This window comes from Contarinia nasturtii, unplaced genomic scaffold (genome assembly GCF_009176525.2).
Source record: "Contarinia nasturtii isolate CC-2019 unplaced genomic scaffold, AAFC_CNas_1.1 Cnas_scaffold_745, whole genome shotgun sequence".
In the NCBI taxonomy this organism is placed as follows: Eukaryota; Metazoa; Arthropoda; class Insecta; order Diptera; family Cecidomyiidae; genus Contarinia; species Contarinia nasturtii.
In genome coordinates, this window is record NW_022198093.1 from 481,344 (window position 1) to 499,273 (window position 17,930).

The 17,930-nt window shown below is 36.4% G+C and overlaps 1 protein-coding gene across 2 annotated transcripts in view; it reads right to left on the reverse strand.

Moving 5' to 3' along the window:
* The window catches only part of LOC116341581 (signal-induced proliferation-associated 1-like protein 2), a 59,767-nt gene that overhangs the window by 1,557 nt on the left and 40,280 nt on the right, over window positions 1-17,930 (reverse strand). Inside the window, exons 1-2 of one of the 2 annotated variants that reach the window (XM_031768730.1) lie at window positions 4,037-4,135; window positions 64-3,919 (exon numbers count right to left, since the gene is read on the reverse strand). In XM_031768730.1, coding sequence (XP_031624590.1) covers window positions 64-3,919; window positions 4,037-4,072 — 3,892 coding nt within the window. In that variant the 5' untranslated portion in view covers window positions 4,073-4,135. Of the gene's footprint in view, window positions 1-63; window positions 3,920-4,036; window positions 4,136-17,930 lie in introns of those variants that run through there. The other variant, XM_031768731.1, reaches the window with a different exon arrangement.

Consider the following 17,930-nt stretch of genomic DNA (forward strand, 5'->3'; position numbering starts at 1 on the left):
AACGAGAAAAAATGGAATTTTAGTTGAGCCATTCCGTTCATTTAATTCAAGAGAAAAACTTACTTTTCGGTTTTTGTACACTGCTTGCAGTTGACGATCGTTTAAGTTGTGAAATGTCCATATTTTGAATACCATTGCCAAGTTCGTCTTCGTTACTTTTTCGTGACAGATTATAAATGGGTTCAATGGAACAATTATCGAGTTGACTACCTTCGGGTGATGTATTTTTCAGTATATTACGCGCATGTTGCATTTCATGACTGTGCACAGTGTCATCGGATCCATTTGAATTTGCCGACCGTGGTGCGGACATTTTTCCGTATGCAGCCAATTTTGGATCGTGAATCGAAAGTGGCCGTGAATTATTGATTGGAACCGAATTGGAATTGATTAATTTTGGATGTGGTGCATATTGTGGTGACTTTTGATAACGTTGTTGATGTTTGGCTTTATCGTCGTCCGGCACTTCAAGAATTTCATACCAACGATCATCATTGGATGAATGTCCACTTGATGACGATGTTAAAGTGCCCGTATGATCATGTCCATTGCCGCTAATAAAACGCATTGTATTTGGATGATTTTCATTATTTTGGGCACCAAAAGAACGACTGCTGCTTCCAGTACCGTAGCCAGAGCTGTTACTCGATCGTGGCGGTGAAAAGTTTCGTTCAAATCGTCGATGCGATGAATGTGTAACGCTCTTGTGTTTCGGTGGCTTCTTCGACGGTTCATCCAAATCGTAATCGATTTCATAGTTGATGATATTGAATTTACATTGTGGATAGAAGCAACCTCGACGTGGCGAATGATCTTTGTGCGATTCGATGACGGTGACAGTGACTTGGGTTGAGGTTTTTAGCAAATCAACCATTTCATCGTGTGACAATGTGGCAACGGCCACCTTACAAATCTCAACCAAACGATGTCCCTGTCGTAAACCAGCCGACCACGCTTGACCTTGTTGTTCGACTTGTGTCACTACGCCATCGGGTTGTACATGAAAACCCAGTTGGCCCAATTGATTACGACGTAAATTCAATTCAATTGCACCACATCCAGGCGTAACGGCTCGCAATCGTTCAATCACTTCCAATTGCTCATCACGTTCGGCCGATTCACGTAAACTCAATGTAATGCATTCGCTTTGATGGTGATAGATGCGAATACAAAATCCATTTGTTGACCAACCCAAAATCGAACGGCATGGCGTTACAAAAACAATTTGCCGTGAACACTCTTCCATCAGTACGAATGTATCGTGTGAAATGCCCAAAAATGCATCAACAAATTGACCGCCATCGTGTAGAATAACTTGCCAACAGAATGCACCACGTTGAATGGCGCTTCCGTTGAACTTTGGACGTTGACGTTCCTTCTTCTTTCCAGCACTGAATATCGAGAATTTACTGCCACTCTCAATCATTGCCGTTGTGATGTAATTTGTTGCCAAATCTTTAAGATATTCTTGTCGTGTACGTGTTGCCATCGTTGCAAATTTTTCACTACGATGTGCTGCATTCTCAGCATTTATGATTTTCGCCAATAAAAAGTCCATGAATGTTTTGCCCTTTGAATAGATGGCATTTCCACGAATCGGTGGACCAAAAACTGGCACCTCCTTTGATCGTGACACCGACACTTTGTACTGTGTATGATCTGTACATGGATTAATTGCACGAACCACAACAAACACATGCTGAAATTGACTTCGAATATTTTTTGGTGTGAATGGCATTGAGCCCGGCTCTTGAAATACAATGGTTACAATGTCATTGCCAATGTGTCGTTTGCGTAACAATTGTTGTCGATTATTCGGTGTGAATGGCAACATTGTTGACACATGAAACATAATCTCACAATCCTGATAAGTAGCGTACAATGAATGCGTTCCCGTCGAATCGGTTTTATTATCCAAACCGGCTTTGTAGTGATCGAATCCTTTAAGACATACAGTTTTACCGATTGTCTGTAGAAATTCGGTGAATGCTGGTCCGGCTTCTTCATTATTGTACATATCCTCTTCGGTGCTTTGGCCAGCTCGACAATATAAAATGCCCACTTTATATTTATTGGTTAAACCTTGTTCATCCAATTTCAGTAGCTGTTGTTCACATTGTGGTGTATTCACACCTTGTCGTAGACATGATAATTGAATATCGGGTGCAACATATTCGATGATATCTTTGGTTGTGGCCGGTTTACCAGCACCACGTGTACTTGGAATTGAATCCTCAACGACTGAGCCACGTAGTGTCAATAATTCGGATGTTCGTACAATCATTCGAATGAGATGCGGTGCATCTTTAGCCTCTTTTGCATTTTCACGTTCCGTTTGTTGTTGCAATGTTTCGGGTAATTTTTCACGTTTTATTGATATTGCCACCGGTCCAAGTTGTTCATCCATGCCAAAGAAATGTTGATGCTCTTGTCCGAAGAAATATTTTCGATAGTATCGTGCACCGATGTCAACCGATTCAATGGGTCGTTGGGTACGTTGAAATGGACAGGTGTTATCCTTCCAAAGTGCTTCATTTGGTTCACTTTCTAAAATTGATACGCCATAGGCAAGTGCCGGTCGATGGATTGCATTTTTCTGATTCATATTATTACCGAATCGTGTTAGACTCACTTCTCTCTCTTCTTCGCCGCCAACTTCGTTTCGGAAAAATGGGCAACTCTCAAGCAATTCATTGCTTTGTCCATCACCATAATCGTCGACATTTTCTTGCGCCGAATCCGGTGTGGATGATCTTGTATTCAGCATCGATGCAGCCGATGCACCAGTTGTGGTGTTACGTCGTCGTGCCAATAGTACACCACGTAATTTAGCCGCATAACCCAAATTAGCTGCCAGCGATTGGCAATCATAATGAGCGAAAGCTCGTCGTTTTTGTCTCTCTTCCATATCGGCCGAAAGTGTTGATGCAACACAACAATCTTCGGTAATTCCATTTGTGATCGAAACTGGATGAGCAATTGACATTGAGCGTGTTTGTTTTGATTGTCCCCACAATCGTTGTAATTTATTTCGAAGTTTTGGACTGCCACGATCGATGCTATCCTCACTCAATGACTCGTTGATAAAATTTTGTTGAGTGTGTGTCGTTGTACTGTTTAATGATGTATTGTTGGCGGTTGTAGTCGTTGTGTGTGTCATTGTCGATGATTTGACGGTTGTTTGTTCGACCACTTTGCCTTTCATGTATTCGACGGGACCAGGTGAACGTTGATCCGTTCCAATCACACCGAGCACAGCCGGCCGATAATCCTGTAGCATTGCAAAGAAACTTTCACTTGTGCCACGTGAATGTTTTGGTGGTGTGGATGCTAATGCATCAATACTTCCATGACTGCCGTATTCGCGACGCAAACCAGGTACGGGATGTGTTCGCTCCAAATGCAAACCATTGTTGCCATTTGAATTATTTCCATTTGATGGTGTTTCGTTGTGCATCAATTCCAAACTCGAATTCGATCGATACATATTGTCTGAACGCTGTTGTGAATGTATACGATGATATGCACCTGTTGATGGAACAGCAGCCGAAGATTGATAAGCATTACGTGCATTCATTAAGTGTCTTTCGTTGACCGAACTTCGGGCCGTTAAGCCAGCACCAACACGTACTCGCAACACATTACTATTATAATATTCGACCGCATGTAATGCTCGTTCACGTGCACTGCCCTGTCGTGGCGGTAGATTATGACTTATACTGGTTTTGTTATTTGTGATATTGTTTATGGGTGATGTTGCTGTTGACGATGCTGCCATTGTAGCAGGTGCTGAATTAACTGAACCAAGATTATTCATTGTTGACGATGTTACTGTGTTTGCCATTTTTGTTGGCGTTGACATTATTCGTGGCGAATTGCCACATTCTGTTCGTCCACCAGTCATACCATTTTCAGATGCCTGCAAAATAAAACGATTTATTAAATTAATTTGAATTTTTCATTGAATTGATCACATTCAGAAATGTTTAATTTATATGCTAAAATTATGGCAGATGATTCATATATATATATATACCAAAACTAAATGTACAAAAGACGTTGAACACTCCATTTAATTTTGTTAAAATTAAATTTAATAACGTTTTTTGTGACGTCTTTAATGCTTGACCGTAACTGCACAACTAACATTTTATATCTAAGAAAATGTTGACGTTTGTCCTAATTCCTTTTGTGTGTGCGTATGAAATACCAAAATGAGACAACGACATATCAAAATAAAAGAAACATAAAAAACGATTTCTCTTCCTTGAACCAATGCAGGAAAGAGCAAACAAAAGACATTAGACAACACACACACACACATACACTTCATTGAAATGTGCATGACCATTGAGTGTTATCCAGTTACCATACGAACACGGTAATGCGAACGAAACGAAAGAGAGAAAAAAACTCATTTTCACAATTTCTATGATGACGAAAAAAAAGAAGAAGCACACGAAAAAGGAACACGAAAATTTCCTTCGTAGAAGTAAACGATCATCATTTATGACGCCCTTTTGTGTTCGTCTATGGACCATTTCTCTTTCTCCCTCAATCTCACACATTGCGATGCTCTTCCTTTGAACGCTTCATTCTATTCTGCTGTGTTCTCTCCACACGATTATATTCTCTTTTTTTGTTCATTCGTTCTTCTTTTCAACGCAATACGCACATACTTGAATTTCGGCATCGTTGGGTAATTCACTCAAATTATAGTCTCTTGAACATCAGACACACACACACAAGCACATCCATGCTGTGTACTCAAGTGAGAACATACTTGAACCCAAAAGAAAGCCGTTTTTCAAATTCATTCACTAGCTTCAGCATTTGCTCTTTACGCTACTTCTTTAAACGACAACAACAAAAAAAATATGAAAAAGATTTTGCTCACATAAATGCAGACAAACGATGGAGTTTGTATCTGTTCAAAAGTTGAATAAAAATTCCGCTTTGAAACAAAGTTATCCTAGTTCAATTGTTTGCATTCCATCGTATCATTTCTATCTCTTTTGTAAGAGTTGCCTTTTTGTCCAAGTGGGAAAAAATGCACTTTTGATCGGATCATAATAAATATTTTTTTGTCAAAGGTCACAATGACAAAATATAAAAACATATTATGCAAACCAATGCCGTTGAACAAAAACTGTGAAATAATCGATGAACAATCTTTTCAACTTGTTATGAATGAACATATTTTTTGTGAGTTTTTGATTTTCTTGCGTATTTTTTTCTTATAGAATAAAATCAGACTTATAAAGTTATAAACATTAACAACGAAGCGCGAATGGGTCAGGATGTTTAATAAGCGCCTTGAAAAAAAAAACATCTCAAACCCATATCAACGAGACCAACGAACACATTTCCTTTTTAACGAGCAAACAATATTACTCAACACTAAATTTCCAAAGACAATACATCTACCTGTGATTTCGATAGAGCAAACCAGCGAGACGGAAAGAGAGAGAGAGGAGAAGACACGATATTAATTTTCTTCTTCCTTGGGATCAATTTCGAGTGTGCCCGTGGTCGTGGCTCTTCGATTAATCGTTCAAATATTTTGTGTATTTATTAAATGTGTGGAATATTTCATTTTTCGACGGCGTGATGAAGTGCACCTGCCTCAATTACACCATGTATCGTTGCAGTGAGAATGGTAAATAAAAAAAACCATCCATCGAGCGTCGACTGCACTGAGTTCCAAAGAAATAAAATCCATCATGATTTAAAAATCGATCGATTTTAACCACAAATCAAACTGCAGCACTTTTATGGCTTTGTTTATGTTTTTGTTGGTGTCATTCGTCTCGATTAAACTATTTACAAACAAGAAAATTCCCATCGATTTTTCTATCGACACTGCAATAAAACGATTTATGGCAAGTAAACTATTTTCCCCAACCAAATCTCTATATATATATTGCATCGTTAAATTCCCATCGTGTCGGCGATCATTCTACTTCTAAAATCATGACGGTAAAAGTGCAACGCACACACAGTGTGTGTTTTTTATATGATTCGATTGAATAAATTATAACATATGAAAGTTCTATTATCAAAAATCGAAATGTTATAAAAAGTTGCTCGTCTCATTTTATTAAATACCAATCTGGTGTTCTTTTTATCCACTTTTTTTTTGATATAGTTTCATTAAAAATAGAACCAATAAACCCGTCTCGGAATATTATATTCTTTGTGTAAAAGTGAACATTTCTAATTAATGCACTCCAACTGGTGCGCTAGATCGATTTTGGGATATGCTGAGAGAAAAAGAAAATCTAAATAGAGAAACTATTTTGAATAACGACGGTTTAATGAAAAGGATTTTCAGATTGTCTGCATGTACTTCTGATACGCTTAATTTCGATAAGAAGAAAAAAAACATCTCAAGAAAATAGATAGAAGTAACACAACGACGAGAGTGTAGTGTCGGTGCTTAAAAGGCGTAATGATCGTCGTGTTCTCGTCGCTGCTCATTTATGAATTCGGTGAGTGCATTAGACCATCGTTAAATATAAAGTTTTATGAATGGATTCAAGTGGCCATACCTTCAAAATAGCATCGGCCGTTTTCATGCCGATGAAAAATCGATCCATTGCATTGCGTGAGTGCTTTGTCTATTATCAATTGACTTTATATGCGTTGTAATAAAATAAAATTGAGCTCAAACGCGCGCACTTTCGTCTCTGACGCCCAAAGTCATCAATGTTACTCTTCGATCGTGGTAGAAAATTAAGATTAATTACACTGCATGAATCCGTTTCGTCCTTCTTTCAAAATCTACATGTAATTTGCCGCCAGCAATTATGCCACCATATTTCGTTCAATTCAGAATAAAAAAAAAACTATATATTTTGTGTTTATGTTTTAATTCACTAGTTTGAAATGTTCATAAAGACCAAATCGAATTTTTTATTTACACACAAAAATATAATCATCACATACGAATTGTTTTGCTCACGACACAAAAACTAATACTGAAAATGATATTTGCCATTCGACGGAGTTTTGTTTGAGTTTTTCGTAAATATGATGAAATGACAACGTTGCAAACACTAAGCCGGGAGAACACACACAAACGCTCAGTGTCGGCAGACAGATAAATACCGACTCAACACATGATAATGAATTTTTGCTATCATAACATCCGTGCGGAATGTTGTTGTCGTTTCCAACAACCCACAGAGCTGTCATCATGCATCATCCGCATTTGAATTCTGAAACATTGCTTCGACGCTATACATTTCCATTTTAGTTACGAGAAAAAAGTAATATCAAACTCCATATTTTTGGCAACAAACATTGACAAATGACACATGTGCGGTTGCAATTCTACACAATTTATGCATGTGAATTTTTCCTTACTTCAAAATGAAAACGATAGCAGACGAGTCATTCCATTTCAAAAATGCATTTTATTTATTGCATAACTGAACAAATCGCTCTGCCAGTATTGTAGCACTCTTTAAAAAAAAAAACAATTTATGAGCATGTGAAATACGAACGAGACTGATATATGTTTATATGCGCGATGTGCATGTAATTGCAAACATTCCAATAAAATTATCGCATTGTTAACGATCATTTGTAACCTTTTTTTTCCTTCCTTTAATTCAATGTTGTTGGTGAGAAATGGAATTCGGGTAGTATATTATACGCGATGAAATTCAATCCAATCTATTAACGAGAATCTATGAGGTAGATCAAAATCAGTGTGTCAACCTGTTTCCTGCGCGTGTGCATTTGTTCATTAAACCAAATGTTTTTCATATTTGTGGGGTCAGTTGATGGTCTAGCATTATTCGATGTCTTATCATGTATCATAAAAAATGGAATGAAATTTCATATTATTTATCTGAAGCATTTAATTTTGAAAGGAGAAAATCAATTAACTTTCTTCCAAAATTGTTTATTTTTTTTGTGTCATTGAATTTATGGTGACAATGAAAGAAACAAAAGCAGACTTAACTAACTAAATTTAAATTAACTGGTATGACAGCGAGACTAATAAAATTGAAAAAAAAAAAGATAACTGGGCAGCTTCAAAACGTGTGCTTTGGACGTATGTCCAAAGATATTATCATTGTGAGGCGCATACGACCGATGAAAGCTGAGACAACAGCTGACACAGTGGGATATTGAACTCATCCCATGTAACAAACCAAAAAGAGACACTCACTTTAAAAGCCATGCATTTCTCTCTCTCTCTCTTTTTCCTTTGTTGGTATTTGATTTCGCTTTAACTGCGTAATCATACATTCGATTGGGGGACTTTGTCTACGCTCGTCCAATTAGCCTTGTCGCTATTGCATCGACACACACACAATGCATCAAAACACCAGCAGAGAGCAAAAACAGAACAATGACCATAAATAAAGAGGGAAACCAATGCATCAAATCCAATTTGTTGACCAAATGAAATGTAATTGCAATCAATTGACCGTATAGATGCGTAACAATGTTGTTATTCTATTGATTTAAGTTGATTTCATTACGATATCGCCCTCGTTTTTTGTTTAAATAATATATGGCGACTGGACGATACAATATGCACATGAGATAATAATCCAAGCGCATGTAAATAGAAATATATTGACAAATTAGCAACTAGCTCTGATTTTCATCGAAAATCGAGTCACAATCTTACAATTTCCGTTGCAAAAATGCAACAGTAAATGGGTCGTCGCACGCTTGTTGGATTAAGTTAAAATATTCCTTGCCGTATAAAATATATGCACGCTTTCGATGTGAAATAGCGTTTGCAATATGCGGCAAAATCTCATAAAAGATTTACACACAACGCGGCACGGGATAAAACTGAATTCCAATTATGATGGCGAGCATGAGTCATTCGCATATCGTGGGTCTCTTTTGAACAAAAAAAAATCACACAATCGTTTACGTTTACGCTTTGACTCTGTTTCTTGCTGAATGTTTTTTTCTTCATATTTTTAATTTGTGTGTTTACCTTTGACGTTTTTAAGGCGAATATATAATTCCGAAGCGTGAATATGTGTTTGTCTTAATTGGTGCTTGTTGAGAATGTTTATGGTTGAAAATGGTCGGACTTTTTTTCTTGCTAAGTTTAGGTGAATTGAATACGCGCATTTGTTTGACCAATACATATCCAAACAGTCTATTACTGACAATGAACTGATTCAAACACTGTACAAACAAAGCAATCGATTCATTTCACATGCGAGAATATGAGTCGCAGCTCACAATGGTATGAAATTGACAAGAATTTGAAACGCTGCACGCAATACGTGATCGTGATCGTTGGCCATTTCCAGTGAAAAAGAACACAATCACTCTCTCGCACATACACACAGAGAGGCATGTGTATTTGTGTAATGTATTCGCTACAAGCAAATATGAAACGTGCACATTCAGCAAATTCAGCACATATGCATCCTTAATGCATGCATTCAACAAATATGCGAAGCATATGTGTACGTGCTTGCACTAAAAAAAAAACACCTAAAGAGAACCTAATACAGAAAACAACGCGCGCTGTGATATTGAATTCGAACAAAACCAAAGGAAACCAATACCAAAGAGTATATATGTACACAACACACTAGTTGCACGTGCAACAGCATTAATGCAGCCAATCAATTCATTGGCAAAACAACACACAATTGCGCATTAAAAGTCCCTTTAAAACTTGAAAACCAGAAACTGGCGAAGAAGTGATTTCATTTCATGTTGGTTTTTGTAAAAAAACTGGTTTTCTGCACAGCGTCTTTTGTATATGTGTGTATGGCATCGTTGGCATGATTCTTACACATTTTATTATTTTCGTCGTCATCGTCTTTCTCGTTTTTACGTGAACAGAATAGACCATTGCGAATCCGCAACAGTTCAATCAAAGGAAAATCACAATAGATGATGTTTTGAAAACATGAACTCCAAATTGCTTTGAATTAGTGTGTGAGTGTGTGTGTGTGCCAGTTGTCACAAGGAATTAGAATCTAAAAGGCTTCTTTTGAGCATTAAATGCACCTTTCTTGATAAATAACTAGACGCTGTTTGCTAATGAGGATTAACGTGATGCATCGATGTAGAAAATAGTGGATCATTTCGAGTTTTGTTCGATGTCACCTGCGTAATATAATGCGTTTTCGGTTTGTAATCCGGTCTAAGGTGCCGCGATCCCGCAAACGATAGAGAGAAAGGTCTTCGACTCTCTGATTGAATTTCACATTAAAGAAGTCGTTCTCTCTCTCTACTCTTGTAACCATCAACTAACCTTTACCTCTAATAATCATCGAACAACATAATTTATTGGCTAATTTCTTTTCTTTCGTCTTAACGACACTTCCAAATTAAGAATGGAAATTTTCCTCGTTGTACCTCTTCTTTTATACGTTGCAATATTGAATTCCATTCGATTTGAGGCACGGAATTTGAAATCTCATGAAAATCAACTCTTGATGAGGATACCTTACTTCTAATAGATATTTGATTTTTTTTTTCTACTTGATTTCGATGAAGAAGATAAAAAAACGGATAAGGAGGAAGACAAACCGGGTACATAATAAAATAGAATTTAATAGATAAAGCAATTTATTCATAAAAATGTGGAAAATTAATCGTCAAAAAGTTGAAATTCTCGTCTTCGTATTGTTGGCAATTCAAAATACGATAAATGACAAGCCGTTCTAACAAACAAATGCGTGCTTCTTTTTCTTCGTCTATTGTTTGAGATTTCAACGCAATTCGAGATTTCTTTTGCAGTTGGAATCTAAAATGCGTCACAGCTGGTTTTTCTGGTGAATCAAATGGTGAAACCATGAAAGGAAATGAAGTACACAAAAAAGAAGACAACGATGGGGGCAAAGTGGCAGCATCGCTTTAGTGAATGAAATAAAACGGGATGTTTTTCATATATGCATATATGCTGCGCAGTTGTGCGTATGTGATGATGTGTGTGTGTGTTTTGCAATCGTATGGGACCAACAACTGTGCAAAAAACGTTACAACACACCACGTTTCCATTGCTTCTTTGTGATCGATCAATTTTGTGTCCAGTTTCTTATTCTTTTCTCTGTCTCTATCTCTCTTTCTATCTGTCGTTTAATGCAAAACGAGCAAAATAAATCAGCACACTCTTTTAGCTTGCAGCCAACAAAAGAGTGCCAAATCTAAGCAATGTCAGCATCATTCAGGCCAAAAACACTTCATTGTTGCAATTATTGTACGAAAAAACCGGTTACAATTATTATTAACGATGAATCACTTTACGTACGTCTTCGGTTTTTTCCTCACTTTGATCATTAAAATGCAATTTTGTATGCAGTTTTTGTCACACCGAAACATAAATTAAAGTCTCATTTATTCTAACAGTAAAACGCAATGAAGATACATAGAAATGATGCAAAAATTCATCGTTATAAACGTTATGTCGTAAATGCTTCTGACAATGTGGTTTTATCAACGTCTGTATTGTAATTCTTGTCTTTATGGCGAAGAAAATCAATTCGCACCAGACTCACCGATTTCATTAATTTCAAAATAGTCTGCATATCTCTTTTGATGGACTTTCTTAAACGTTCGCCGCCAAAAGAGGTCTGATGATCTTTCTGTTTTACTCTCTTAACCAGATCGTTTCATAGCGAAGCCATAAAATATTCAGCTTAAAGATTATTTCCTTTATGTCACGTTCTGTATGGCCGCATGAAATCGCAAGAATTGTGAAAAAATGCTGAACAATGCAACACACATAATGTAAATAAAAGTGACATAGAGGAAGAGAGATGGGGGGACGGGGACAAACGCATATAAGCCTATTGCACGATCTGATGTGACTAAAGCGGAATTGCCATTTGCGCGATTTCTTAAAATATGACATAAACTCATACAGTTCACGGCGATAGATCGAAATGTAAGCTGCAAGCGTGGAAAAGGTAAACACGCTTTAATCATACATCCACAATAATAATGATGGAGAGAAAGAGAGAGCACCACAAAAAAATGAAAGACAAACAATCTTATTCTATACTTTCATATGGTTAAATCAAACATATAAACCAAAGCACACACACAATCGAAACACACGAGACCACAAATCTACAACGAACACTTGTACTTTTTGTTGTTGTTCTCCCATTTGGATTTGTGTTATTTTAGTTTGCCACTAACGTGATTATCATGCTTTAATGTGGAGTATTGAGTTTTGTTTCATTATTATATGCCGTACACTTAAAAGGGTATTTATGTAAACTGTTTTATATGTTCATAAGTTGCTATTTTACCCACTTTTTTTGTTGTTGTTCATCTGTGTTCTATACTGGTAACTTTGATTGTTACATCTATATTTGTATAAAGAGATAAAATTGAATGATTCTCTTCCAAAAGTAGATGTTGCGAATTAACCAGAAAAAAAAGAACGCGAGAGAAATCACTTTGAGCAAATTTGTTTTGTACGATGATTGCAGATGTGAAGCACCATGTCTTTGAGCAAGATCTTTGGAATTAGAGATCAGTGTACATTGTACAGGCCATAACATGTAATCCAATTTGATCCAAATAAAATTTAATTGTATGTTAGGGCTCTTTATTCTCTATTCCACCTCTGCACTCTATGGTTTAACTGATTGAAACCATAATTGTGCACTTCCTCTCCGATTGGATTGGAAAAAAGGCCACGGTATATACATTTATTTATTTTTTTCATTTTGTCGGTCATGTGCTTGCACAATTTTCATTTGCTCAAGATCCAAATGAATTTATTGTCTTGCCATTGTTGAATGACATAATTTATATATTTCGCATAATTGGTAGCGCTCCATGTATATGCAATGTGGTTGCTTTTTTGTTACATGCTAACTTTCGATTGTTGTCGATTCAGCCATTTGTTGCGATTTCAAATTGCTTTTGCCGAGAATTCAAGCGACTGTTGTTATTCTATTCTCTGCTTATGTTAGATGGGCGAACAGCAGATAGAGAGTGTATGTATGTAACCTAAAATGGATTATACGTGCGCACATGAAGAAAAGATAGATTCATGAGTCATGGGGGTTTGAGACTACACAATACACACATCAATATCTGTTTTTAAATCGTAATTTATTATAATAATTGATGTGCAAACGTGAACAACATGCCATAGATTAATAGGAGATGTGGACCCTTCCGTGTGCACACACACACACACAGATGTACAGTCAAAACAAGATTCAAACGCACCACAGTTTTGAAGTAGTACTGCTGTGCTTTTGTGGCGAAATCGAAGAGAAAAACATCAACATCGAATTAAGTTAAAGATTTCAAAGCTAAACAGAAAAAAAATCATTAATAATTTTATTTGCGTTGAATGGCGTACGATGTAGCAAAAAAAAAAAAATACTACAACGCACATTGAAAGGTTTTGAATCAGTTGCTATTTTTTCTCTTCACTTCATTGTTCAGAGGCTCGATTCTCGCATTGGTTCAGTTAATACCATTACTAGGCTAGCATTCGACGAATGCTCGTTAAGTTCACGCTTAAGCGTCATAAACTCCATTGCACTACAAGAACGAACGAACGAAAAAAAATATGAACGCCATCGTTCGTTGTCGTCATCGCGTTGTTGTCATAGACAATAACGTAGTTGAACGTGCATTTTATTAGACAAATATAAAAACACACGACGACGAAAGAATCAGAGGAGGAAAAAAAATTGACGCGAGAGAGAAAAAGAGAAAGAAACGAAGAGAAGGAGAAAGAGGGACAAAACATTGATCCCAAACCGGTTTTCGTGTTTTCCTTTTAGTTTAGAGAGTTCGTGTGTTTCGAATGGCTTGAGCTCAACACAGATCAGATGAAGAACAAAAGACTAAACCATATAGAAAAGAGTACTGTATAGCAATGCGCGCGGCACCAACAAAACAAATGACGGAATAGAAATAAATGAAAATTAAACACACGATAAAAATAGGAAAGAAAGAACACCGTCAATAAATTTAACAGCGACACACGAGATTTAAGGAGCACTGATGGAACAGAGAGACGAACACAAAAAAAAAAACAAAATATAACCCATAAGCAATGCCACACCGAGGACCGAATAGAAGTAGAGAGACACCGGAGTGTCAGAGCCAGCGGAAAAAAACGCAATAGGTCAAAATGTAACATACTTATACAATATTATATACGGAAAAAAAGCAGAAACGTTTATTTCATCGAGAGTGTCTCTGTATCGTTGGAAGAACTATTTCGTGGCCCAACTGATCAAGCAAAATAAATTCAACTCGTTCATTTGTTTTGGTCGCGAGCAGAGAGCGCACACCAAAAACTACCAACTATTTTGTGCACACGATTTTGAACAACAAATGCCGCTTTTTTGTTGATTTTATTTATATGTGTATGTGTGTTACCAACAATCATTTGTTCACTCGAAAGTGTAGAAAAAAGAAACTAATAAATTTCAAGCGTTTTCAGTGAACTTTATGAATCTGCTGTTTTTGTTCTCTTTTATTGCCCTTTTTCTTTATTTTATTTTCATCTTCTTCAAACATTTTAGTTGTCGCTTCCTCTCTCGCTCTCTCTCTCTTTTTCACTTTATTTTCGTCGCTCTCCATCTCTCTCTCTCTCTCTCTCTCTCTCTCTCGAAAAATCGATATTTTAGTCTCATTCAGATCGATCTCGTGCTATTAAACGCAATCTTTTCCATTCGATTGGAGTCTCAAGAGTAACCTTTTCGTCGAAGTGGCATCAAAATCAATAAATTCTCACTTATCTAATTTTGATGAGATTAGAGAGTTCTCCAGTTGAATAAACATTGTGAAATACAAAAAAAATCGACTCACAAAACAAGAAAAACAAATAAATGCGATTAAACTACGGATTGTTAGTCCAACAGCAGTACCGTTTTCGCCTCAACACTTGCAATCAATTTTGATTTTGTTTTTCTCAACCATAAACATTGATTAATACGTTGGAACTCCGTTAAAAATCGATCACCACATAAATTCATTCAGATCGTCTTCGTACTCGGTCTCATTAGAGACACTTTATCACTCGATCCAAAATTATTACGAATTCAATAGTTTTTCATTCTTCCTCTAAGTTACATGAAAGTTCATGTATTTTAAATTATAAATGTCACGATAATAAAGACCATATTATTGAAATAGAGTGAACTATATTACATGTTTTGACGAAATGTCGTCGACGATAAATTAAATTTCAAACATTGTGCCATTTCTCTTCGGTGAAATGTGCCACACAGTTACTGTATATCAAATTCATTTCATGTCATTTTTCACAGTGTGTCTGCCAGTGCTTTTGTTTCGCCAATGCTTTCTTTCTCTTTGTCATTGTCTTTCTCATCTCATTTACTTGATGTCTTTGTTGGATTTGATATTTTTCAAGTGCATTGCATCCATTGTATTTACTTTGTACGTTTAAGCAGTTTAATGAAACACTCGTTGCACAAGATAATGATGGGCGCATTATTCACTGACAATGACATATGAAATGATGGATAGAACTGTGTTAGATTCAAACTTGAAGAACATTCTTTTTTTCTTAAAAGAACAGCACTTCTTTCTGAATCGCATTAAGCGGTGCATGGTTGAATGAAGCAAATGGATCTTGACCTTTCTCGTGGAGATTGTTTGAGGATTTAAAATTTACATTGTTCTGTGCTGCTCTCACTCGAGTAGGCGTTTAAATGTTTCAAAAGAAGAAAGAAAAGAGGCTACAGACTACAGAAGTTCGAGTTGTTCTGAATTGTTAATCGCTGCTTTTTTTCATCCACTGTGCGCTTACTGTATATTGAAACAAAGTAATTAGACTAATTCGAACACACGTACCGATACGGTAGGATTTTAAATTTCAGAAGACAAGCAATTTAGAATTCACCATGAAAATTACATGATTCGCCATGAAATGGGCTTTTAAAAGATTGAACAATTTTCGCTTCAATCACGTATAGTGGCTGAAACCATAAAATAAATGCACAAAATTGAAATGTTCCAACTAAACGGCCTGAATAGTTTTTTGTTTCAACACAAACAAGATGGTTTCGCTAAGAATAAGTTCGGTGCAATTTAGTAAGTTTGATGAAAAAAGTCTTTTTGTGTAAGTGCAACGAAAATCACGTACAACATCATCGGACCCCTTTCAATATTTATTGCAATGACTTTTACTTTTCCGCACACACCTAGTGTGTAAGGTAAAGTATTGGAATCGGTCGAAAAATTAACACCCATAAAAAATGTGTTTTCTGGGTGTTTTTGGGGCCAGGGAACACGAATCTAGCGGTTTTTCGATGTCCGAATGTATGTGCGTACCCTGTACCCTGTACCCTGTACCCTGTACGCTGTACCCTGTACGCAAAAATTTGTTAACACGATAACTTTCAAACAAGAAAAGTAATTCAAAATCTGACTTCACAGGATGATTGGGGGTGCCGAGGAATAGAAACCATTAGATTTTGAGCGACTTTGGTTGACAGGGTAAAGTGTCATGTCTGGTGTGATGCCCATGTCCATCCATGGGAAAAATTCAAATTTTCTTACAAAAGTGATATTTAATGTATTCTTAAACACTCAAAAATGTTTATTGGGGGGTTTTTGGGTACGAGAAAACCGAATATGACCTTAGTTTTGCGATACAATCAACTTTCGAAACACTTTTCATACAAAAAATTCAAAAAATTTGGATTTTTGTATGGAAGCCATGCCTGTATGATATCGTAATGAGCTGAAACTTTGCACAGGTTATTTTTATCACACATAAATACCATTCCGAAAGTTTGAAGACATTTCAACGAATATTAGGGGCACCTCCCGAACAATATTTTGGATTTTTCGCTCTAAAACGAAATTTTGTATGGGAAGTACCCTTAATATGCATTGAAATTTCTTCAAACTTTCAGAATGTTAAGTTTTTGTGAAAAAAATAACCTCTGCAAATTTTCACATGATTACGATATCATATAGGCATGGCTCCGATACAAAAATTCCCATCTTTAGTAGTTTTTGTAAGAAAAGTGCTTCGAAAATTATTTTTATCTAAAACTAATGTTAGATTTAGTTTTCTTTCATGTCGTGGATCACAGTGCGGAAAAGTTCATCTTACGGATGTAAGACATTTTATTTCTTTTGGAAACAGTACATTTTATCACAGGAAGTGCATTTTTCCATGTTCTGATATCAATTCCATACATGAAAATAACCACATATTCGAATGTGTCTTTCGATGAGATCTCTGCTTAGTAACTGTGAAAACAACAACAAAACGTAACCATTATGCGCCGTGCGTTACCAACACTACAATGGTCCGATAGAAAATGTAACGAAATGAGAGAGAATAAAAAATGACCTAAGCATGTACCCAAAATGTAACATGGACTGGCAGATGAAAAGAGCAGCGTACTTTTTTTTGTCGATGGTTATGGAATGTGTGAGCCTGCACAGATTAAACAAGCCAATAAAATGAGAGAGAGAGAGAGAGACTGTGAATAGAACACGTACCGTAAATATCGTTACAGGCTATCAAAACCCATTATTCGATGTGTGACTGCATCGAAACACTTTCTCTCTCATTTTTTTTGTTGTCAATTTTTCAAAGAGCGTTCGTGGCCAACGGCACACAAGATGTATGAATACACTAGAAAACTAAACAATAAATTTAATGGCAATAAATATGCGTCTTGTTTTTAGGAATGTAGACCAGGTGCTCGTCAATTTAGCCGTATGCATTCGGGTTTTTTTTTTCATTCTCTTCTCTTGTTTGGCAGTCACACTCTGCGACAGTGATACACCAAAACAGAATGCTCGTATCGAATCGAAAATGTTGTGAAATCGAGAAGATTGTGTCTCTTTTTCCTTTTTATCTCAAATTAAATGCTGTTGATTGCTATTGAAGAGAGGAAGAATAACACGAAACAGGCAACTGATAAATGTAATAAATAGCCTTTTCATTTCGGTACACA